The sequence below is a fragment of the Lontra canadensis genome, unplaced genomic scaffold (assembly GCF_010015895.1).
Source record: "Lontra canadensis isolate GAN:19392208 unplaced genomic scaffold, GSC_riverotter_1.0 scaffold71, whole genome shotgun sequence".
Lineage (NCBI taxonomy): Eukaryota > Metazoa > Chordata > Mammalia > Carnivora > Mustelidae > Lontra > Lontra canadensis.
The window spans coordinates 171520-196658 of record NW_022631065.1 but is presented as its reverse complement, the minus strand read 5'-3'; the positions used below and the strand labels follow the sequence as shown (position 1 = coordinate 196658).

At 38.4% G+C, this 25139-nt stretch overlaps 1 protein-coding gene across 2 annotated transcripts in view; it reads right to left on the bottom strand.

Annotated features, from left to right (window-relative positions):
• The window catches only part of EIF2AK3 (eukaryotic translation initiation factor 2 alpha kinase 3), a 67447-nt gene that overhangs the window by 13291 nt on the left and 29017 nt on the right, over positions 1–25139 (bottom strand). The window contains exons 3-13 of one of the 2 annotated variants that reach the window (XM_032880604.1): positions 20451–20645; positions 18796–18926; positions 16989–17223; positions 15481–15643; positions 14358–14498; positions 13017–13139; positions 11419–11639; positions 10964–11076; positions 7581–7703; positions 5347–5496; positions 3445–4222 (exon numbers count right to left, since the gene is read on the bottom strand). In XM_032880604.1, coding sequence (XP_032736495.1) covers positions 3445–4222; positions 5347–5496; positions 7581–7703; positions 10964–11076; positions 11419–11639; positions 13017–13139; positions 14358–14498; positions 15481–15643; positions 16989–17223; positions 18796–18926; positions 20451–20645 — 2373 coding nt within the window. Of the gene's footprint in view, positions 1–3444; positions 4223–5346; positions 5497–7580; positions 7704–10963; positions 11077–11418; positions 11640–13016; positions 13140–14357; positions 14499–15480; positions 15644–16988; positions 17224–17685; positions 17817–18795; positions 18927–20450; positions 20646–25139 lie in introns of those variants that run through there. The other variant, XM_032880605.1, reaches the window with a different exon arrangement.

Genomic DNA, 25139 nt, shown 5'->3' with positions numbered 1-25139 from the left:
GCAAGCCTTCAATAATGAGTAAGTATTGTTAGAGTAAGGAAAAGGGAAGGGTAGCAGAGGAAATGCACATTTATTGAACGTCTATTTAAACTCTTACAGATTCACATTCTCTAGGGCCCAGTCCTCAATCTCAGTATTCTTTATACTCTCCTTTGGCAAGCTTTTTATGTTTATAACCAAAGCCATGATATAATAGTAGTAATAATAGTAAATGCATACAGAGCACTGGTAATGTGCCACGAGCTGTTTTAAGCAGTTTACTACCATTAATTCATGTAATACTTACAACCCTATTAGTCTCTTAGACCCTCATTTTACAGCTGTGAAAACTGAGGCCCAGAGAAGTTAAGTGCCCAAGGGTATCCACCTAGCAAGTGGTAGAGCAGGATTCAAACCCAAGTGGTCTGGCTCCAGAAGAAAAAGACTTCTGGTTCACTGCCACAGAACCAGCATTCAGTGAAGTCCTTGCCCTGTGGTAGCTCATCACTTCTATTTGATGAATGAATGAAACAAACTGGCCTTTTGTTTGTGTCTGAGGGTGGGAAGTAGGTTACCAAGGGGAATAAGAGCTCCTCACTACAACCTTGTGCTGCCTCTTTTATACCTGTATGCTTTTTATACCTGTATGTCCTGAGTTCTACACTCTCATATGTAACTGTTTATATGACATAGCCAGCCAGATTTCTCATGGGCCCTCAAACCTCCCTGCATGAAATAGATCATCTTTCCTTCAGCACCTACTCTAACTGTGGCTAACATAACCACCATTCAGAGCCCTTAAAATAAAGAAAAAGAGAGCCATTCAGCTCATGAAATGGAATTTCATCTGGCTTCAAATACTGCCAGACAAAAACCATTTTATTCCCGAACTCCAAAATATGATTCTACAGTGCTGGCTTTGAAGCAATTAAGTTATTGCATATAACCAAAATCTATAGTAATAACCTCCTGCTCTCCCATAGATGATCTTTTGTGAGAGAAAACACAAGACTGTGATGCCTTAAATTTCACATTCCCTCCTCTCCCCTACCTTCTGGTGTCAGTTGTTAGTTACTAAACACTGTAATAGATTTTTTGGGGTGTGGGGGGTTCTCCAGCATCTACCCCCTGTGCTTCCACCAGAAATACCCTGACTTGACTTTGAGAACTCCCTTTTCCCCAACTGTGCAGCAACCTCATGCTTCAGCTGGACGTTATCCTGAGGTTACATCCAGAGGTTAGAGAAGTCCATCAGCACGATTCCATCCCCTGGCCAGGAGACTGATTTAGAGGTAGGTATATGTCCTTGGCTTAGCAGTTAGAAGGAAACCCAGGACTTCTGATTGATACTGGGGGAGAGAGATACTTTTTTCCCATGCCCTTTTCTCTCCATACCTATCTACCCAACCACCTCTAGAGACTTATAATGTGTAGCCCTGAGAATTGCTGGCAGCTATCCTAGGCCAGTGAAGGGAGAGCATGCCTGAAAATGGAAACAAGAGACAGTGATGGGGCAGGGGACAGCTTCCGTCTACATCACTTGATCCTAGATAAAGGATCCTGGACAGATGAGTTATATGGACCAATAAATTTCCTTTGGGCTGCAAGCAAAAGATTATTCAAATAAAATGATATGGGTATATAGACTATGTCAGGCATTTTGACAGGAATGTAACAGGGGAACAAAATAAACACAGAAACACAGAACTGAAGGGTAAATAATACAAGTGTGATGAGAATTTAAATAAGAAATACCAGGCTCTATGAGGACTCAACGTACTTAAGGAACTGTGAAAGGCCCAGCGTGAAGCCCAGCTAGAGTGAAGGGGAGAGACTGGAAGGAAGTCTGGAGAATCAGAGGCTGGAGAGTGCCAATGACAACGACTGAACAAGGTACAAAAGGGGGAGGGCCAGAAGGTTTAACAAGGAGCTCAGAGACTTGGGTCAGAGCGAAGAGAATGCAGAGCTATTCAAACTGGGAACAGAAATCTTGGAGGTAATTTTTCTGATACCCTAGAAATTGTTAAAAATAATGTATCTTTAAAAAGGAATCAAACTTTTTGGTTTCTAGAAAAACTAGGGGAAAATTAATTTTCTTCCTAGAATTTTTTTGGTACAGAGACAAACACAGAAAAAAATCTGTATAGACAATGTTGTAGCATTTGACAAATATTCACTAATAGCTCATTAACATGATAAAATCAGCAGGATACTCATTATCAGTGAAAACATAATTACATTGTCTTCCAACTTGGCATTTTGTATGTATAGTAAGGGCTAAGTGCAAAATGAATGTGTAAATCAGTTAATAGGTTCTCACCAAATGATAAATGTTTACTATAGTCATATAACTAGCACCCTCTCATGCTAGTATCTGGCTTTCTGGAAGTTAGTTGTTTTCTCTTTTCCAACCAAAAGAAATCATCTCTGAACCTTTCCTTCAGTGCAGAATAATACCTGTCAGTCAGTTTAGGCCCACATCAAAATCACGGAAGCACAGTGATTATGTAATAATTCAATAACAATTACTCTGGAAAATAGGAACTAATTCTAATTCTTGTCCCCCTTATTCCAAACTCAAGGATTAGAAGATGTACAGCTGATATGAGAAAACAATGTCCAAGTAGCTACTTTGGTGCCTGAAACAAAAGTTTTTGGTTACATGAAACAAAACTGAAAATACTTCAATAATTTAAGCTACTTCCGTCAGAAAAGTACTTATATATTCACTGTACATTTACTGATGATCACTATGAGCATACAAAATACGGCAGAAATTAGTCAAGTCAGAGTTCCATACAATTGTTTCAGAAACACATACCCAGGAAATATTGAGTATTTTAGTAAGAATCTTATATAATTTAGCATCCCATTGCCACAATATTCAACATTGTATATACTGAAAACAGAATCAAAGGCTTTAGAGCTGCAAACAGTAACCTGGCTATTTGCTTTCTTTCTCCATCCAGCTTCGCATGCCCTTCCCCAGGGCCTAAATAGTTCAAGAATAGGAGCAAAAAGCCTGGCGATTTGCCCCAGTTCAGAGCTGGCTACTGAAGGAAACTATGCGTCTCCTTCCACTTGGGTCCCCTTCACCACGCTACCTTGGGGCCCTCGGGAACTTACATCAGGGTTACCCAAAGCCCTAGGAAAAACAGAGTCTATCTGCTGCTCATGGTGGCTTTGTCTTTTTAGCTGGAGGACGGGGAATACTTATGATAAAATGAACATGAACCCATCACAAGAGAGAAGACATGCTCTGCCTCAAGTTTTCAAACCACGAGACTTCCTTCTGCAGCAGGTTCCTCGGGCCACTTCCCCGGGCCTCTGCTCCCCTCTCTGCTCCCCTTCCTCTCCTTTGCTCTTTAGGGCCCTTCGGTTAAAATCTGACAACTACCGAAAGTACTGCTCTCAATCACAGAGGGTCAGACCGAACCCCTCGGGTGATGTTCCACGAGTACAGACCTTGAGGTCCCTGTGCATGAGCCCTTTACTGTGCAGGAACTGCACGGCCTCCGCGATCTGCAGGAAGATGAGCAGACACGCGCTCCTCTCCCTCTCCTCTAGGGTGCACCGGCTGTTCAGCCAGTCTTTGAGGTTTTCCTTTCTGCAGAGCTGCATCTGAATGTAAAGATACACCTTCGGGGAACTGGGCTGGAGTTTTTCCGCGGTGTTTTTAGTGAGATCTAAACTTAAAGTGGTGGGTCTGGGAGGAGAAACAGAGAAGGTAGGTTCAGAAGAAGACTGGCTACTGGAAGGCTGGAGGGCAGTTAGTTTATTAGTGCAGTGGTTGCCCAGATGCAGTCTCTTCGTTCTGAGCTCTTCTTTACTGGACGCATTATCACAGCCAGAATCTTCAAATACTATAGAAGAGGATGTTCTCTCCCTTGACCTTTCATAAGGAGAAGTTCCAGAAGGACACAGTTCGAAGGAGTGACCCTCGTCATGGCCGTCCAGAGTACCATCTCCCGCGTCGCAGTCCGTAAGGCAGCTGTCCCGGAGGTTGCACGCGGCATCCGCGGACTCACTGCTGTCCCCGTGGTCACTTCCTAAAAATTCCATCGGAGAGAACTGGCTCTCGGAAGAACTCGTCTGGCCACAGGAAATCCCTACTGAAAAAGACCTCCTTTGTGAAGAAGGAGCTATGATTTCAATATGCTCCTTTGTAGAGAAAGGATCCATTTGGCGTATCTTAACTGATGGGGCATCCATTGGACTAGGAGAGCTGAGTGGCCAGTCTGTGCTGAAGGTGGAACAGACACAAAGGGAAGAGAGGGCATATGTGCTGATTAAATGATCTGAACCACAATCTTTATTCCAAAAGCTTTATTTATAAGAAAGCCAGTACCAAATGACATACAACACACAGAAGAAATAAAAAACATACTATGGGAGACAAAGAACATTATATGCCTTTCATTGCTTCTAAAAAATTTCAACTGGAAAGCTTAATTTTAGACTTGAAACAGTTACGTGGGACTGTCATGCCAGAGCAGCTAGGGCCTTTATGCAAAACACAAAGCCCTGAGAGACAGCCAAGGACAGGACTCCTCAGGGGCCACAGTTCCGAAGCCCTTGTCTGAATTAGGGCAGCAGTGACCAGGGCCATGGGGCCACCTCACTTGGATCTTCCGTGGTTTGGCTACTGACTGTGTCTGTAAATGTCATCTGGACAAGTTACTACATGTGGGTCTAGGGCTGTGTTCAGTATTTTAGGCAGGAATTTTACTGCCAGTTATTTGGTAAACAGCCTATATGCAGCCTGCTTCCTCTCTGTTCTCATTTACTCATTTTTAAAAGAGCCTTCCTTCCTATAGCAGAGCATACTTAATACGGGCATTATCTTTAGGTGGCCCAAGTTTAAGTATTTTTAACTGCAAATAACTTTAAACTAGTTTTTTTTTTTAATTGTGTCAAGGTAGTCACCATAAAATATATCATTAGTTTTTGATGCAGTGTTTCAAGATTGTTTGCTTTAAATTAGTTTAATAGTTTTAAAGGAGTTGTAAACTGTTAACTACTGAGAAACTGAAAATTGAAAATAAAAAAATGGTGACAAAAGCAGGCAGAACCTCTTAAAGAGAAAAGCCACTGTAAATCCCTTAGCAATTTACAATTCATACAGCCCTATCTACAAATAATTTTTAAAATTCATAGTCTAAAATATAAACTTTTCTTTATTTTAAGTAAACTTTTCAATTAACAAGTGGATCTAGAATGTTCCAAAACATGACAGAGAACATTTTTTTCTTAAAACAAATAAGCAAAACTCATCTCTAGTTATAGAGATGATATTTTGTTCACATAAGCAAAAAAACTAGCTTAAAAAAAAGTACTAGACTTTAAGTCTATGTCTAACCAAGTTACCTTTCATCTTTCAGCCAAATTTCATCCATTTTTTCTTGCCACTTTTCTGGTGGGGCTTCCAACCAAGCATTGAAATACCTAACAATCCCTGGATGGTCAAGCTTGGCTAAGGCTTTAACTTCCCGCATTACCTTTTCCCGAGCCAACTCCCTGAAATACAGAGAGAAAGACAACACCGAAGGTCACTCTTACTAGAAAAAGTAATCATATTTTTGGTGAGAAATAAGAAAATAAAATTCTCTCTTGAATCTAAAACTTAGCCCTAGTGGCACAATTCTAAAAAGCCATACAGTAAGTTTTAAAAACATGTATTTTAGGATTTTTTTTTCTTCTTTTAGAAATAAGTGCTATGAACACATTCAAATAAACTTTCATTCAAATAAACTCTCCTGGATGACTAAAAATGAACGACTACAGACCATTAAAGATATAAAGACCACTTAATGTATGTCAATTCAATGGGGGGATGAATAGGTATAAGTGAACTATTCAGAAAAGAGAGCTGAGGAGGACAGTTCAGGAGGAAGGAGAATGACCATACTTGGTACATATGTAACTGGTGCATATTACCATCCAAAAAACCTGTATTAGCATGTTTATTTGTTCAAAGCAAGCCTCAAATACTGAATATCACAGGCAATGAAGTCTAGTTAAAAAAGCATCCGGATTTGATTTTCTGCTTTGATAGTTTTTCTGGTGGCTCTAATCTCACATTTCTAGGGATCCCACTAACTCTTCTCTATATCACCTTGAAGTGCTTTTCCTTGAGCCTTTGTCAGGTCATTTTGTGTAGTGCCATCCCTCTGCTACACTCTGTCGAGTGAGTGACAGCCTACTCTTGAATACCCAGCACAAATGTCACCACCTCCAAAAAGCGTGCCTTCTTCAGTTTCAGTTACATCTGCACTTTCTCAAGAGAAGCTATTTACTATCCTAAGCCCCCAGGTCACAACCATTGTTGCACTGCAGTTATTTGTGTATATATCCAAAAGCCTCAAAGAGTCATTCGTTCTTGGAGGCAAAAGCTTTGCTTAATTTCATATCCTATGTGGTGCCTGCATATATGAATACTTAAAGTACTCAAAAATTATATACCAAGGAAAAGAATTAGTCCCAAGGAGAATTAGTACATAAAATCCTCCCAGTCTTGTGTCCCTGTCTGACAGACTAATTAACTACCAGTTACAAAGACACCAAAGCGATCAGTGCACATTTAATCAAGAATCAATAGGAACTTACGGGCGCCTGGGTGGCTCAGTCATTTAAGCATTTGCCTTCAGCTCAGGTCATGATCAGGATCCTGAGATTGAGCCCCATATCAGGTTCCCTGCTTAGTGGGGAGTATGCTTCTCCCTCTCCCTCTGCCCCTTCCTCCTGCTCTTGCTCTCTCTCCCTCACTCTCTCTCAAATGAATAAATAAAAAATCTTTTTAAAAAATCAATAGGATCGTTCTAAAATAGATGGAGAATGCATTACTCAAAGCCCATCATCTTAAGCATGAAACTGTTCTGAGTTAGAAATGCTACTTCTAGGAATCTATCCTATGAAAACAGACATGGTCAAAAATTTATATAAAAGATGGACACTACAAAGTTGTTTTTAACTGCAACAAATTTGAAACCCAAATATTTAACAATAAGAAAGAGTTAAAATATTTCCCATATATCAACTGGACTATTATCCAGCCACAAAATACTTTCAGTTTATTTTAGCATGTATACTCTTAGCCTATCGTTGGCATGGAAATTGCCAAGGATACAATAAAGGAAGCAACAGATTAAGCTGTACTGTATTGTTAACTATGCTACTAACTAGGTAAATTTATGATCAGAAAAAAATAAAAGGAAATACCCAAAAATGGTAATAGTGAGCATTACTAGGAAGAGAAGACACAGATGATTTTTAATACTTTTCCCTATTTTCCACAATACATGGGTTATTTTTAAATGGTGCTACATAGTAAATATGAGAGTCATCATAATCCACTTTGGAAAAGTCCTGAGTGTTTAAGAATCAAAAACAAGGGCATATTTTTTTAAGTCGAGGCAAAGCAATCTAAATACATCACCCCTTTTCGACAGCTGGTCACCTAGTGGCGCTTAGAAGCTAAGGTTCAGAAGGTCAGAAACGATGTTTTCTAGAGGATATACAGACTATAGCAAGAGGGGACATATTGCCTATGAGATGAGCAATATGGCGCGAGTTGCAAGCCCACTAACAACACCCTCCCTTACCTGTTGGGGAGGCGGATTCTCTTGATAGCATAATTGCAGTCATCTACTTTGTTTCTGGCTTCAAAGACGACTCCAAATCCACCACGACCCATGCACTGAACTGGTTCAAAATCTGTTAGATAGCTTAAAAAGAAAAAAAAAAAAGGAAATTTCATAAGATAATAGTTCAATCTTACTTTATGATAGACATATAAAGAGTACATAGACTCAGTAAGCCTCATAAAACTTATTTTAATAGATTGTAGTTTAAATTCGACTATTAGCATTCTTTGTTCTTCTGTTTAAATAAATGAAGCAAACCCATTCTAACTTCTTTCTAGGAAATTTATAAAAAATAAAAAAGCTACTGTTTATTGGGAATTGTTTATTAATCACTTGTTTTTATAGCAACTGTACTACTGTTCTAACCTGTCCAGCACTTTCCATCACCTACCAAAACATTCTACCCTTCATTCTCTAAACTTCTGCCTTCTGTTGCATTCTGCACTCAATTAGAAAAACACAGCTTAGGTATCTGGATGGCTCAGTCAGTTAAGCATCCTGCTCCTGGCTTCGGCTCAGGTGCTGATCTCAGGGTCCTGGGATCAAGCTCATGTCAGGCTTTGCATTCAGTGGGGAACCTGCTTGAGGACTCCCCCTCTCTCTCTCCTTCTGTCTGTCCCCCCATCTCCTCACTGCTGTCTGTTGCGTGCACACTCTTTCTCAAATAAATAAATAAATCTTAAAAAAAAAAAAAGAAAGAAAGAAAAAGCACAGCCTAATTTTATGTCAGACTCTATAAATTTTATAGAAAAAATGTAATCAATCCTATTAAGTATTTTTTTTTTTTCTTTTAGCCAGAAATCTTTCTAGGAACCAAAGCTGTGTGAAGTCAGCTGGGTGGCTTCATGAGTCAGTGTGCTCACCACCAGAGGAATTCAGACAGAAGCTAACTGCGCATCTGTGACTTACAGGCTGACACACACATTGTAGCCTCGTCTCCCTTCCGCGCCTGACTTCTTCACTTGGTGCTCCAGATTCCAGCCGATTGCACCAGGCTCTCTCCCAGCTTTGGGGCTTTTGCTTCTGAGATGCTCTACTGAGATGGCCTATTTCTTTGTACTTAATGAACCTCTATTTTCCCTTCATTGTGGAACCTTCCTAGACCGTCTCAATGTTCTCATAGCACTTTGCACATAGTTTTTTGAACTATTTAAACATAATCTCAATAGCTTGCAGCTCTTTGTACATAGCTTGCTCTCCCCGCTGCCTCTGTATTGTGGGGGCCTTGAGTGCAGGAAGACATTCGTGCTTCTTTTTGTATTTCCAGAGCTTGGCCTTACCTGTCAAGTGGAAGGTCTAACAAATCTCAGTCAGATAATATATGAAAAAATATATGAACACATGCACTCTCTAGAAGTTGTTCTTCCAGCCATATGGGGGAGAGTTGAATTCGATTATCTTTACTGTCTCTCAAAAGGCTAAGTTTTTATTACTTTAGGATTTGCACACTCATATTCATTTAGTAGTTGGCTCAGCTGGTTACAGCACAGAGCTGAGGGAGAGGCAATCGATCCCAATCCTCTGTGGGCCAATTACCTTCACAGAGAATGAAGAACGATAATCTGTGTCTCTAAAAATAGCTAGTCAAGGCACTTCAGTACAGATCCATCTCCCCAACTACAAAGCTCATGAAATTCACATCCTACTCCTACAGGCCCAATTGCATTATTGTCCTATAATAAAGAAAATGAATACACCTTCTGAAAAGAGAGACATCTTATATATGATTATAGACTCTATAAAATGAAAGTATCATCTTGCCAAAGGTCCCAACTCACGATGACCAAGCTAAGACTTGAATTCATGACTGAACCCAGAGCTCAGGTTCTTCATGATGCCCACCATATAGCAGGCATTCAATAAACATTAGGCATTAGCATAGAGCCACCTGGATTTGAAAAACAATCAGCTATACTCACCACATTGAATAAAGTAAAAGGAAAACTAAATCGAATTCAATTGCAGAGTACATTATTCCAGTTCTCCTCACAAGAGCCTTATAGATGTAAGTTTATTCACTCCACCTACTCCTCCCTGTCTTTCCCTAACTCTTCCTTACTCACAATTTAAGGTTCAATGAAAATGTGACCTCATATATGATGCCCTCTTGAATCATTACAACCAGTGACTAAGTCACTTAGTTTGCCGCTTTCTTCTTAGCTGTTTGTTTAGTCCAGTATTATCTTCCCTCATAGACTTTAAGCCCCTCTGGCACAGGCCCAGTCTTTTTATTTCTCCCAAAGCCAGAAATAAATGTCCTACGCTCAGATGTTCAGAGTAAATGCTGAATAAAATGCTGAATGACCCGTGAATGGCTTCGGTGGCAGATTACCTCATGAGAGTTGTCAGGTCCCTAGTTTCTCCCTCTCTCTGCCTGCTGCTATTGCCAGCCACTGACATAATTAGTCAGCATCTTTTATCAGAAAGGGTACTAAAGCCTTTGCCATTTCTTAGTCACCTGGTAAATTCTGCTCTGGGAAACTTGTAGCCAAAACAAATGCATTACAGTCAATTCTCAGCTTGTGATAATACAGTATGAATGCACCTTAGATAAATTATGTCTACACATCATCTAAGTACCACACATTTTTTCACTGTAATTTTCAATCTTTTCTGTCATAAAACCATTACCCTAGATGTTAAGCAGTAAGGTTCTGTATCTCTTCCTTGTCCCCATATCATCAAGCACTAAGTATGATACCAAAACAAAGAGAAAATGTATCAAAACAAAGGGAAAATGTAGGAATAAACCATGTAATATGAAAAGGGAAACACAGCTCCACTTCCTGTACCACAAAGAATGAAAACCAGTATGCCTGACCAATACTAACAGATTCTCTACTTTTATTTTACCTTCAAATTATTTGAATTGCCTACTTTTTATGTGACTCACCTCCCTCTTCTAATTTAAAAATGACCTACTGGTGTATTTCCCCCCATTTTTCCATTTCTTATCTAGACAGAATAAAGACTAAATAAATAATTGAAGATTAAGTAACAAATAGAGATTTAATCATACTCTAGTAACACAGTAATAATTTGATTCTGTTCATACTAAGCCCAGTACACAATACACCTTTGATAATATAGTTATCTGAATAAGAACTTATTTTGAACTTCTGTAACACTATTTTTATACCTCTTAGGGTACATATCACTGTGAATAAATTTAAGTTACTTCAGGGCTAAGTCTATGTTTTACTTCCCTGGATATTGACACATTAAAGGAAAAGTTAAACAAGATCTTAATGATCAAGAGGTCATTTCTTCCTTGATTCAAACAGCTGTCACTAGAAGCTATAGTAAACACGTACATACTTTATATATGACAAGACTCTTACCGTGATACATATCCAGAATTTTTTATGTCATTCCAGCTACTGTCCTTAGCTTCTCCATTGACAGAATCATATTTACTTTCAGTTTGGCACTGAGTTTCAGATTCCTTCCTTTGCTAATAAGGTGGGGGAAAAAAATCACTATCAAAGCTAAACTGCAGTTAGCTAACAATCTTAAGCTATAAAATAACATTTAAAAAATAAATAACAGGGACAAAAAGAAAAGTATTAAAAGAACACAGAATACAGCATTTCCCTTGTCAATGAGAAGTGAAATGGGAGGGGTGAAGGCCAGATGGGAACAGGTTGAGAAGTGAAGGGGTGGTAAGTCAGGAGAGATGAGAGGATGGGTAACACTGACTTCATGGTGAAACTTAAGTAAATGTCCCCTTAGCCCCCACCACACACACTATTCTCCCAACACTCTGAAATACATTAGATTCTGAAAAATGTCTTACTCTGTGAGGATGAGGATGGAAAAGTCTACGCACAATAAAAGTTGTTGCTATGATACAAAACAGAATAGTTCCAACTATTTCTTTCCACCAGTGTAAGAGGAGGACAGGATCCTTTTTGCGAATGTTCTTGCTGTAATTTGGGTTATCGAGGAATCGGACTGTGATCTGTGTGCTCCGTTTGCTCCTCTCCCTCTTGTAATATGGTAGATAATAACCATTATCTCCAAAAACAAACATAAAAATACACATAAAGACAAAAGACAAACACACACACAAAAAAGATTATTTTTTAAAAAAGATAAACCAATACAGTCTCCTTTAGTTGTTAAAAATTATCTATTTTCCTGTCACTTCTATTACTAATTCCTTTTATTAAAGTTTCATCTCTTCCTTAGCACTTTTCAATAGCCTCATTACCCTACTTTTTCTTTTTTCCTACACAAACATATTTTCCGTTATTCCATAGCATCATAGTTTTTTTTTTTTTTTGTACTGAATAATAAGACTAGCAAAAAACCTTAAGGGCCACCTTCTTTGTTACCTCATTAATAATCCAGTTCTTTAAATGCAAGAAAGAATTAGACAGAACTCAATCTTCCTTCAAGGTTTTTAAGCTTTACTCTCATTTGGCATCAGTGATATACAAATTTTACCATAAATTATTCTTTGCAAACTCAGAAGAAAACTGCTCTAACAGTCTCCTTGGTTCATTTCAAGCTGTCAAAAGGAGGCTGTCCTAGAAAGCAGCCTGTTTGGCTTCTATTTTGTAGTACGTGGACAGACTACATAATTCTCTCTTATCTTGTATTTGGATCAGCATCAGATAAAGACTGTTGCTTCTAGGTCAGAGTCCTGTGTTTTTGTCAATTTAAATTTTACAATAACTTCCCATTACTGGCATCTAAGGTGAACTCTTAAGGAGTCTCTTTTTGTCTAATGCAGACTGACAATTTTTTTTTTTTTATATCTAACTATTCAAAGTCCTTCCATGGCTGAATGCATCCTAACTTTAAATACCCTAGAATGTATTTCCGGTCAAATTTCACCTACTCTTGACTTTTGCACTAATTTCTCTTGTTGGAGGACAAAATTAAAATCCCCTCATTTTATAGTGTTTTCGTTTAGCATTATAGGAAACACCTATTTTCTTTATTACTCAGGCTGATATTATACAGATTACATTAAACAGGCTGATAACTGAATGAAAGCCAATCACAAGAATTAATGCTTACTGAACACTTACTATTTGCCAGACACAGTGCTAGTTAAGATTATACATACATTATCTCATTTAGAAGTTATAACAATCCAATAGGTAAATATCAGGATTACTATCCTTGCTTCACAGATGAAGGAACCATGATGCAGTTAAGTTAGGTGTGCCCAACCTAGTATGTGGCAAAACTGGGATTTGAACCCTGGCAATCTAACTCTGGAACTCACACCTTTGGCCACCATTCATACTATTTCTCCGAGGATATTTTTGACCTTCCAAATGACTACCGTTCATTTGAATTCTACTAATTAATTTCAAATTAATAAATAAACTAAGAGGAAAAATGAAACCGCATTTTCAATGCAAGCTTCATCACACTTACCATATGGGTACTGCAAGATTGAAAGTGCGCCATTACTGTACTCTTCATGAGAAAACTTATCGTTACTAAGACATTTGTCAAATTCATCAGACCCTACCAAGACAGGAGTTCTGGAAGGAGAATCTAAAAGAAAATGGTAAAATCTTAACTGTTAAAACTTCAGTGAAAATGCATGTACTTCATTCATTCAAAAAAACAGGTTTTCAACCACAGTTCTGTTCAAATATGTTAAGTAAATGGCTCAAGGTTCCTTCCCCTTGAAAAGCAGTCTTTTAGTGGGTTAAAGCCTCTGCCTTTGGCTCAGGTCATGATCCCAGGGTTCTGGGTTGGAGCCCTGCATCAGGCTCCTTGCTGAGCAGAGAGCCTGCTTCCCCCTCTCTCTCTGCCTGTCTCTCTGCCTACTTGTGATCTCTGTCTGTCAAATAAATAAATAAAATCTTAAAAAAAAAAAAAAAAGTCTTGTAGAGAAGATGAGTCATTTAAATAAGTAATTAAAATAGGATGTGACATGTGCGATAAAAACCATATGCAAGCTACGGAACGATAACTGACATGGCTTACTGTTTGACTTCAACTCATTTAAATATCTCAAAGCATATGATGTAATAACCAGATAATGTCTCATAAATATTCTTAAAAAAATTTTTTATTGAATAACAGAGAGAGAGAGCATGTGAGCGAGCACAGGGGGTGGAGAGAGGGAGAGGGAGCGAGAGAATCTCAGGCAGGCTCCATGCCCAGCACAGAGCCCAAAGTGGGCTCAATCCCAGAACTCTGAGATAATGACCCAAGCCAAAATCAAGAGTTGGAAACTCAACCAACTGAGTCCCCAGTGCCTTTGTTTCATAAACACAAAACAGGTGCCCCTGTTTCATAAATATTCTTTTTATTTTATTTATTTATTTTTTTTGTGAGAGAGCTCACAAGTAGGCAGAGAGGCAGGCAGAGAGAGAGAGAGGAGGAAGCAGGCTCCCTGCTGAGCAGAGACCCCCCCCCCATGTGGGGCTTGATCCCAGGACCCTGAGACCCATAAATATTCTTAATATGTTAAGAGCTAAATGATACTTAGTCACCGTCAGCGAATGGTTAAGAGTTTTTCTATGTTTTCTATGTTTTCTAGAGAAATACTTTATTAACACTGATTTCTTTAGAAGCAGCTGCTGTTTGAATGAAATCAATCTGTAAAAGATAATTCAAATCCCCCGACATCTGAAATACCTTCCTAGTGTGTCAGAAAATAAAGAGTTGTAATCTCTGTGGTATTCAATACTAGGACAAAGACAGTCATGAAAAGGCCTCTGAACACCTTAATAATACTACAAAAGTTCATAATTCACTTACGAATTAAGGGTTTCCATTTGATTGTTGGCAAAGGCATAATTGCATACTCATTATTGACAGATTCCAAGGCCTTGGGACTTGTAGGAAACTTTTCTGAAATTCTGACTGATGACTGCAGATACAGCTGACCTCGGAACATTCCTGAATCAACGAGGACATTGTCAATTATGTTTAGAATCAAGCACCAATTTTTTTCAAAAAGGTTCATTTTCATTTAGTACAGTTAGATTCATTCATTATTTCTTCATGTGCTTTTATAACTCTTTTCAAAGAAGAATCAGGCCTCAAATACTCGAATGCAACTCAAAGGTTATTTAACAAAAATAGGAAAGGAAAGTTATACACAAGTTACAATGTTTCTCACTAAATAGTAATTGTCAATAGTTACTGGAACACTTCCAGTAAGGAAGTTCAAATAAACCACTGGACACTTATAAAACTAATAGCCTAGATGAAGTAACTTTCTTTTCAAGGAAACCAAAACACCTGCAATTCCAGAGGTACTGCTAACACATCAGTTAAATACTATCACGATACATGTGTGACATGTTATTCTTCCAAATGCTTGTATTTCATTAAGATTGAGGAGTGGGTAGCACACTGTCAGAGCTTAAAAGAATTTTATGAGTATCTGACCACCAACACTAGTGCAAATAATGAGACTCAAAGGTTTGCAAATTTTATTTTATAAAAGCCTCCAACTGCCCAGGCACACAAGAATTTTGTTACTATTTTTCAGATAAACTATAAAGATACATAGAAAAAAAAATCTTTAAGGGGGGGCAAATTGACGTAGATGCAAATACAAATGTAGAAAGTTTTAGAATCTGAGGATATATGAGTAATTCACAGCATGTTGTATCATGGAAACATTTCTAAGACTTTCTAATAGGGTCTCAGAGGAAAAGAATATACCAGAGTAATTCAAAGTTTCAGAATTGGGTAAATGGAAAAAACCCAGCAGGAATGGAAATCAAAGTATAAATCTTAAGGGCAATCTAAGCCAGGGAATGCATTTAGGAATTAAAACTGCTATAGGCATACTTGAGGTACAAAAGAACAACGCAGGAGTAAAACCTAAATGTCATTAAGTCCTATCACTACATAAGAGACATCTACTCACCCAGGTAAACGCTGTTTTCTGTGGCTCCTCGAGCAGCTTCTACAATGTCTTCTTCATCTTCTAAAACTTCATTGTTAGATGCATAACTTGTATCATCAAAAAGACTGATGGGAATGACTTTTCCGTCCTTAACCAACCAAGCAGATGCAATGGGAGTACAAAACTAAACAAAAATAGAAAATAAATTTTACAATATTTCAAGCAGTATTTATGTAATTCAACTCCTAAAATGGCATTTAAAAACCACAAATTTTCAAAATTTTTTCCGGATTTTCCATGTATAACTGATAAATAAAAACATATATATTTACAGTATACAATGCCATATTTTGATGTATGTATACATTATGAAATGATTAGCACAATCAAGCACTAGGTGGCTCAGTCAGTTAAGCATCTGCCTTTGGCTCACATCATAATCCCAGGGTCCTGGGATTGAGCCTCGCATTGGGCTCCTTGCTCAGCGGGGAGCCTGCTTCTCCCTCTCTCTCTGCCTGCCTCTCTGCCTACTTGTACTCTTTCTCTCTCTTTCAAATAAAATCTTAAAAAAAAATCTACCCTCTTCATTTCACAATGCATATCAAATTCTCATGCTATATACCCTCAGTTGGTTTAAGTGTCTGTCCGACTCTTGATCTCAGTTTAGGTCCTGATCTTGGAATTGTGAGTTCAAGCCCTGATATGAGATCTACTCTAAGCAAATTTCAAATATATAATATAGTATTATTAACTATAGTCACCACACTGTACATTACATCTCCAGAACTTATTCATCATGCATAACTGAAATCTTGTACCCTTTGACCAACATCTCTCCATTTCTCCTATCACCACCCCCTCCAGCCCTTGGCAACTACCATTCCACTCTCTGTTCTGTGAGTTCAACTTTTTAAAATTCCATGAGTAAGTAAGATCATGCACTATTTATCCTTCTATGCCTGGCTTATTTCATTTAGCATAATGTCCTCCAGGTTCATCCATGTTTTTGCAAATGACAGCATTTCCCTCTTCCAGGCTGGATAATATTCCACTGCATACATATACACACTCCATTTTCTTTATCCATTCATTTACTGACGGACACTTGGGCTCCTTCCATATCTTGGCTATTGTGAACAACAAAGCACTGAACATGGCAGTACAGATATCTCCTTAACATACCGATTTGGCTCCCTTTGACTATCTTCCCAGAAACGGGATGGCTGGATCATAGGGTAGTTCTCTTTTCAATTTTTCGAAAGCACCTCCATACTCTTCTCCCCAGTGGCTGCACCACTTCACACCCCCAGCACCAGGGCACAGAGATACAAACATCCTCACCAGCACTTGTTTTCTGTGGTCTTTTTCAGAAGAGTCATTCTACTAGGTGTGGCTTTTTTAAAGCACTTCTTAAAGCATAGAGAACGGGCTAAGAATCCAAAATGACAGTTTTTTCCCTCTACCCAAAAAGTCTGGACAAACCGGAAAAGGAAAAAATGTATTTACAAATGTTCAGTGGTCTCTAGTACCTGGTATTCCCATTCCAGATGTCCTCCCTTCTTGCTAAACGCCATAACCTTCCAGTCAGCAACTGAGACCTTTATCACTGTGTCCATCATGGCGGCTTCCTGGTCTTCCACATCTGAAATAATTTTAGACCCTTCTTTGTTCCCACTGGGCTTCAGGGTGCTTTCAATAAATCCGGCTCTAGTTTCCATGTCTGGAATATACCGAAGTTCAAAGTGGCCAACACTGAAATTCCACCTTAAATTTACAAAGGTTTATTTTAGAAATTTACACTTAAATGGACCAAATAATACAGAACAGTTCTACATTCAAGAAGCAAACACTAAAATGTTGCGATGAGAAAAAGAAAAACTCAACAGCATTTTCTGAAGTGCTCTGCTGGTTTTTGCCACAAGAGGGCATCACTTCGTTCTGATCCTTTAGAAACAATGTTTCTAAGTTATAAACCAACAATGGCTGTGGGGCAGATTTTCCCTCAAAAATTAACAAATCACATTTCCAAATCAGAATGATTTTTTCCAGACACACCAAAGTCACCTTAAAATGAGGGTAGCAGCAGTCTGCTTTCTTTACTAAAGTCCGCACACATTTCATTCAAGTGCAAATAAATTAATACATTCCAATAAACCAATTACACAGCAAGTTGAATGCATCAATTTTTTATTTATATGAAAACATAGCCCTGAAAGGCAATATCACCCAGTGCACCAAGCCTGAAGGTCATACCACCTCAGTTCCAATCTGAGATCTCTCCTAAGATCTGGCAAGTCATCGAACCTTTCTTGTGTTTCAGTGTCCTCATTCATAAAGTGGCAGTAATAATGTTTCCACTATAATCAATATGCAGAAAAATCACTTAACTATTGACAATATAATAACTTGTCATTTAGATATAAAATGGCTTAATAATCCTGACATCTATTAAAAAAATATACTTAAGGAACACTGATCTTAGACCCCAGACTCTTCCCATTCTGGTGATTCAAAATTCTGTTAAGCTGGACATCTGTTTCTATTGGTGGCTGGACACCTATCAGGCACTCAGATACTTAAGGAAACAAAATCCCATCAGGATAAAGAAGGTCAGGTTGCCAGCAGATGCAAAGCCCTATTCACAGTCCAGTGAACATAGAAATATTTTCTTAACTGAGTTTGAGAAAACAGGAAAGGAAACTGAATTATATTGCATCAGATTAGACAAAATCTGAAAGTTTGGTTCACTTTCAAAAGATAGAAAGATGAGATCTCAAATGATTTTTACTACGCAAGTTAAAATTTAAAGAAGTTTAAAAAAAAAATCCAGCATGTGATTTAGGACCAGCACTTGTTATCTAATGATATTACTTTTTAATCACATATTTAAATGTAAAAATTACATAAAGAATTCATTATTTGAAAAGGGAAACAAAAAGCCACTTGACCAAAATGAAATGTGTTCTAAAAATGGGGCTGTCAAACACACTGTGAAACTACTTACTAGACAGAACTACAGAGTTAGAGACCCACGTTGAAATAAAGCACATTAACTTTGTCTTAAGAGTGCTCTGCATTCAAAGAACTTTGATCAATGAAGTTGTCACTGTATGGGCCTCACCTGGTTACTGCCTCCAGAGCCTAAGGTGAGTTTCAACTCCGAATCTGTTAATAATCATGAGACCATTTTTAATTTAGGGCCTACATTTCTCTTAAAAGAGTTTTATGTTTTAAGGACATGAACAGAGTTCAGGAAATATCCATAAAGGAAAATCAGATAAATTTGGGGTTTGCTGAACTTGTAATTATCAACAGGAACGTTCTCTGAACACATACTTCTCGTTGCCACTGCGAGGTCCGACAGCTCTGACAGTTTTCTGGGAGCGTTGCAGAAGAAGGATGTCTTCTTGTTCCATATCATCATTATCCCATTGGCGACAACCCAAAGCTGAACAGATGTACCTCACCTGAAAAGACAGAAATAAATTTTGTGAAGAATATAAGTTACAGGAGATCAGAGACATTAAAAGAATCAAGATAATTTGTAAAAAATTGTGATGTCTAAGAAATACCCAAGTATTAAGAAGCATCAGTTAGACTACCAACTCCTAAAATGAGTTACTTAGAACCATAAAGGAAACAAGAAATATTTAGTTCAGGGAATGATTTTAAGGATTTAGATAATTTTAGTTTTATTTGGGGCATTTCTATGGAATACATGAAAAGAACAGAACCAGTTGTGATCTCCTAGCAATAATATCATTAATAAAATTCCAGGTGAGTTTAAAAAAATCAGCCTCAGAGTTTCCATTTGATGGAAGTATTAGGTTGTTTAAAGACTTAAACCTTACCGAACAGATACTGTATTTAAAAGTGGCTCCTTCCCAAAAAAAAAAAAAAAAAAAAAAATGCCTCCTTCAAATCTTCATTAGGAATAAAAAGGAATCTTCACATGATCTGAACTAAAATCCTCCCAGAAAACAGCATACCTGCTAGACTACCAGAAATTTGTAGCAGCACATCAAATCAGAGAACCAGATGATTGGGTTCAATCCCACTGTTTTACAAATGAGAATACTGAAGGCAACAGAGGATTCCAAAGCCTCCTCAGTACAATGCTGATGTGGGGATTGGGGAAGGCAGAAAAGCGTCAGCAAGAGCAAGGAGGGGCTATGGGCCTAACACTTAGATAAGGAATCACTAATGTTCAAAAAACTCAAGGGTCAAAAGTCATTTTTCTACTCTTCCCTGCTTTAGTCTTTTTTTTTTTTTTTTCCCTGCTTTAGTCTTAAGTCTATATATAAAATACTCACATATCAAGGGTAAGGAATTAAAAAAAGATTTTTACTTTTCTTCAAAGGATGTTTTTAGTTATTCCTAATAAGAGATCTATAGTATAAGACCCAATCTTAGAAGATTATGATTGTATCCTAAAAACTAACATTAGAGAAAATCTAGGTCTTAATAGTATAACTTTATCATCAGACAGACCTAAGTCAAATTTAACCTCAGACATTTCTGAACTTTTTAGTCTCAGTTTTCTCATCTGTAAAATGAGTACAACTTTCCTCTTGGATTACAGGATCAAACTAGATAAATAAATTGGTAGCCATTATTCATATCAGGATCATTAATATTTGGAGAAGTCCTCATCTGTCCAAATGGAGACAAAAATGTATGACCTTTAAGAATATTGTACAGATTTCAAAATAATGTATGTAAAATGCAACTGAAACACACTAGACATTATTTATTAATTCTCTTCCTCCTGCTATTCCTGGCTCTGCTGTTCATTCTGTTGTCTTGGATACATTTAGTTTCCTTAATAATATTTTGCTCTTTCTACTTTGCAGTGTTTTTATTAAAACAAATGATATCCTTGGGGAACAAATAATAATAAACCTCAACCAGTAATAGTATAGCTTAATACATTATTTCTTCTATCCCTATTTATCTGATTTCTCCCCAAATAATTCAACATTTTCACTCACCTTTCCACTGTATGCGCTGAGTCCATATGTCGTGAGAGACTTTCCTCCAACCAAAACAACATCATCTCCAAATTTATAAGAAGATTCAAGAAGTGATTCAACTGTAAAAGGAACTGTTTCCATGCTCTCACGGTCCCGGTCCCATTGGAAGAGGTCTCCATCCAGAGAAGGAATGATCATCTTATTCCCAAATACCTAAAACAAAAGCTAACTTTTAAAGGCATAATAACTTTAGTAACTAAGAGCTGGAGTCTTGAGCCTGACTTTCTCTGGTCTCCTTCAACAGTATGCAAGTTGGGGTGGTTCATCAACCAAAACACAATTTGAAACAATGGCCAGTCTCTCCCGGGGCCTACATATAATACTCTAGCATTCTCAAACTCTGCTTGCTGTGGGTGTCCCATAATGGTAAGCGAGTTGCCAAAAGGAAGTTTTATAATCAAGTGAGTTCAAGAAGGGGTTATTATAGGAGTTCTTGCAGCAGTTAAGATGCTAATGTACGGGGCACCTGAGTGGCTCAGTTGGTTAGGTCCTGCGGAGAAAGTAACATCTGAGCAAAACCTTAACTTGGGGGAGTTAACCACAGCTGGGGAAGAGCCTCTGTAAAAACCTTAAGGTGCAAGACAGTCCTTCACGTTGGAGGAATCACAAGGAGCGGGAACAAGGCTATGGGGCAAGGGTGGAGGCATGGAGAGCAAGAGATGATGATGGCTCCAATTCAGGCGATAGCACTGGAGGTGTTGCAGGCAGTCAGATTTGGGATATAACAGGAAGGCAAAGCCAACAGGATTTCATGGAGGAGTCCCTGTATAGTATAAGCAAAAGCACAGAGTTCAGGACAACTCTAAAGTTTTTGGCCATGAACATCTTGTTTCTTGAGAAAGAGTTATTAGTACATGGCTTTATAACATTGACCTTTTGGTGTTTAAAAATATATGCATTTTGATTCACTTCAGCTAATGACACAACTATTTCCCCGACGGGCTCAGAACTTTGGAAAAAAGGAATATAAAGAAGTATGAGTTTAATAAACAAACAAACAACCCCCCTCCCACAAAACAAGGGGCACCTGGGTGCTCAGTCAGTTAAATGTCTGACTCTTGATTTCGGTTCAGGTCATGATGTCAGGGTTGTGAGATCGAGCCCTATGTCCAGCTCTGGGGCTCAGCAGGGAGTCTGCTTGAGATTCTCTCCCTCACTTTCTGCGCCCCCCCCCCAGTAGATAAATGTTAAAAAGAAAAAGTCTAAAAATGATCTTAACTTTTATTTTACAGTAAAATTTCTCTATGTACTTCTTTGTTTCTCAAGTAGAATCCTATCTTCAAAGGGATACTTACCTGAAAATGCCCATATAGTCACTACAAGTGCTTACACATCCTCCCTTCCCTCTAGCTTGGCCCCACACCTCAGGATTCTCAAGGGCTGGCAAAAAATCACTCTTCTCATCCACTTCTTTCATCTTTTAGTTCAAATCCCTGTACATTCTGCCTGAAATATTATAATAGCCTCTTTACAGTTCTAAACTGGCAGTTTCCTCAATCTAAACTCTATGGTATCTTCTAGATTAATCTCTGAGTCAGAGTTAAGCTTGTTATGACTATTCAAAAGACTTCAACAATTCTCCATTATCTTCTTATTAAAGACCCCAAATCCCAAGTCTGACATTTTCAAAGCCCTCTAAGCATGACCTCAAACAACCTCTTCCTCCTTGTTTTCCACTTTCCCCACATGGGCAGAAATCAGGTCTCACCTCTTAGGCGTGATATTTAATATAATATTACTGTTATTGTTCAGTGATGTCATTGTCAATGTCACCTCTTCTCCCTGGAACACCCTCTGGTACCAACACTGCTCACTGAAATCCCAGCTGGCCTTCAAGTTAGCCTCACTTACACTTTTGCTTTCAAGTCCAAGAAAATTTTTAGCAGCGTAAGGTTGCTGACAAAGATCTCCCAGTTCCTTAACACTGTACTTATTGCTGTAACTATAAACTAAGATAGCATTAAGTTCTCAAAAATTGTTTACTGTGCCTCTACAGTGCCTTTCTACAGTTTTTATACTGTGGCTATAAAAGCAATGCACCCAAACTTAGTGCCCAAATTTTGTTTTCCAATTCCACTGCCCACTAAAGGAATCAAGGCTCCTCACAGAAATGTCTGATTCCAGGGCTGGGGCATGGGAGGGAAAAGATGAGACTTCAACATCTTATTATTCCAGAGAGTAAGGATATGCACAAAAAAGAAGTACAGGGACACCTGGGTGGCTCAGTTGGTTAAACGACCGCCTTTAGCTCAGGTCAGGATCTCAGGATCCTGGGATCGAGTCCCACATCAGGTTCCTTGCTCAGCGGACAGCCTGCTTCACCCTCTGCCTGCCACTACCCCAGCTTGTGCTCTCTCTCTGAAAAATAAATAAATAGGTGCACCTGGGTGACTCAGTGGGTTAAGCCTCTGCCTTTGGCTCAGGTCATAATCTCTGTTCTGGGATCGAGCCCGACATCAGGCTTTCTGCTCAGTAGGGAGCCTGCTTCCCCCTTTCTCTCTGCCTCTCTGCCTACTTGTGAGCTCTCTCTGTCAAATAAATAAATAAAATCTTTAAAAAATAAAAAAAAAGGAAAAAGGAAAAGAAAAAATAAAATCTTACAAAAAAAAAAAAAAGATAGAAGTACACCACTGACCAAATCTGGAACAACTTAAGTACCAAAATAATAAAGTACTGAATTATAAAGTACTAAAGGAAAAAAAAAAAGAATTCATGAGGCCTACTGATAATAAATTGATAAACAAAACATGGAGGAGAAGGGAGGGCTCTTATTGTAATTAAATGCCTTTAAATATGAAGGGAGGGACGAAGTTGGAAAAATCAAAATTTTTAAAATATTGTAGTAGAGACTGAAAGCAAAAATCAGCAATGGTGTTAAATCTAGGAAGGTGGAAATTTTGATGAGGAGTAGGATAACTGCACGGTCTTAAAGCATCTGCCCATGGACTGCTTATTAGTTACAAGAAACTAAAAACAGAAACAAACAACAAAAAAACCTAGTAATTATACAGTGGAGAATTTAGATAATACCCTGACCAGATGCTCAAAATCAACATCATCAAAGAGTGACAGATGTGACACCCTGACAGAGGGCACTTCCCCTGTGTAGGATTCTAAGCTAAGAATTAACAACCTAGATCTAATCACAAGGAACACTGGACAAGCACACAATGAAATTTCTTTTTTTTTTTTCTTTTTTTTGAGAGAGGGAGTGCATGTGGGAATGTGCATGCAGGGGCGGGGGCAGGGAGGCCGTGGGCAGATGGAGAGGGAAAGGGAGAGACTCTTCAGTAGACTCCATGCCCAGCTCTGAGCCTGTCATGGGGCTTGAACTCACGACCCTGAGATCACGACCTGAGCTGAAAGCAAGAGTTGGACACTTAATCTATTGAGTCACCCAGGTACACTGAAATGAAGAAATTTCCTTTTCTTTTTAATAAAAGAGTAGAGAGACTGTATTCTTCAGAATGCCAATATCATAAAGACAAAGTCTGTGGGTAAACCTAGATTAAAAGAGTCTAACAAGACAAATAAATGTACTACCTGACCCCAGACCAGAAGGTGTACTGGAAGTAAAGGACACTATAAAAGATATTACGGCGTCCTTTGGGGATATTGTGGGTTTGGTTCCACCTCAATAAAAGGAGTCAAATGAATTTTTGGTTTCTCAGTGCCTGTAAAGGTTACATTTATGCTATACTGTAGCCTATTAAACGTGCGCTAGCATTCTGTCTACCAAATCATATACACAGCTGAATTAAAAAATACGTTTTTGTTAAAAAAAAAATGCCAACCATCATCTGAGCTTTCAGTTAGTCACAATCACTGATCACAGATCACCTTAACAAATACAATGAAAAAGTCTGCAATATTGTGAGAATTACTGGTGGTGACACACAGACGTGAAGTGAGCAAATGCTGTTGGAAAAATGGTGCTGACAGACTTACTCGATGCAGGGTTGTCACAAACCCTCAATCTGTAAAAATGCAGTATCTGCAAAATATAGTAAGACGAGGTATGCCTGTACGAGGTCAACTCACAAAACTGCAACATGGATGGCAGATTAAAGTATCAATATAAATTTATGAAGTTGACAACTATGCTGTGATTATGTTAAAAGAATATCTCTGTTAGGAATAGATAATGAAGTATTTGAGAGTAAAGGGCCCCAATGGATGGATAGCTGATTTATCTCCAAATGTTTTAGGGAAAAAAAAATGTGTAGGAGAGGTTGGGAGAAAGAAAAAGTAAGAGAGACAACTCAAAAGATAAAGCAAACAAGGTTTGGGGTAGGTAAACCTCAGTATATAATGATTGGTCCCTTTTTGGGGGGGTATCATTTTTACTTATGTAACTTTTTGTAGTTTGAAATTATTTCCAACTAAAAGGTTGAAAAGAAAAGGACGGTACTCAAGAGCCTTACAAGAGCTCTGTAATTAAACTCAGAAGGCTATATCATGAAAACAAACGTTCATCATAATTCTGGGTATTTAAAGGTCACTATTGCTCTTTACTGAAAAAAACATCTGTGGGCGCCTGGGTGGCTCAGTGGGTTAAAGTCTCTGCCTTCAGCTCAGTTCTTGATCCTGGGATCAAGACCCGCATCGGGCTCTCTGCTTGGCAGGGAGCCTGCTTCCCTTCCTCTC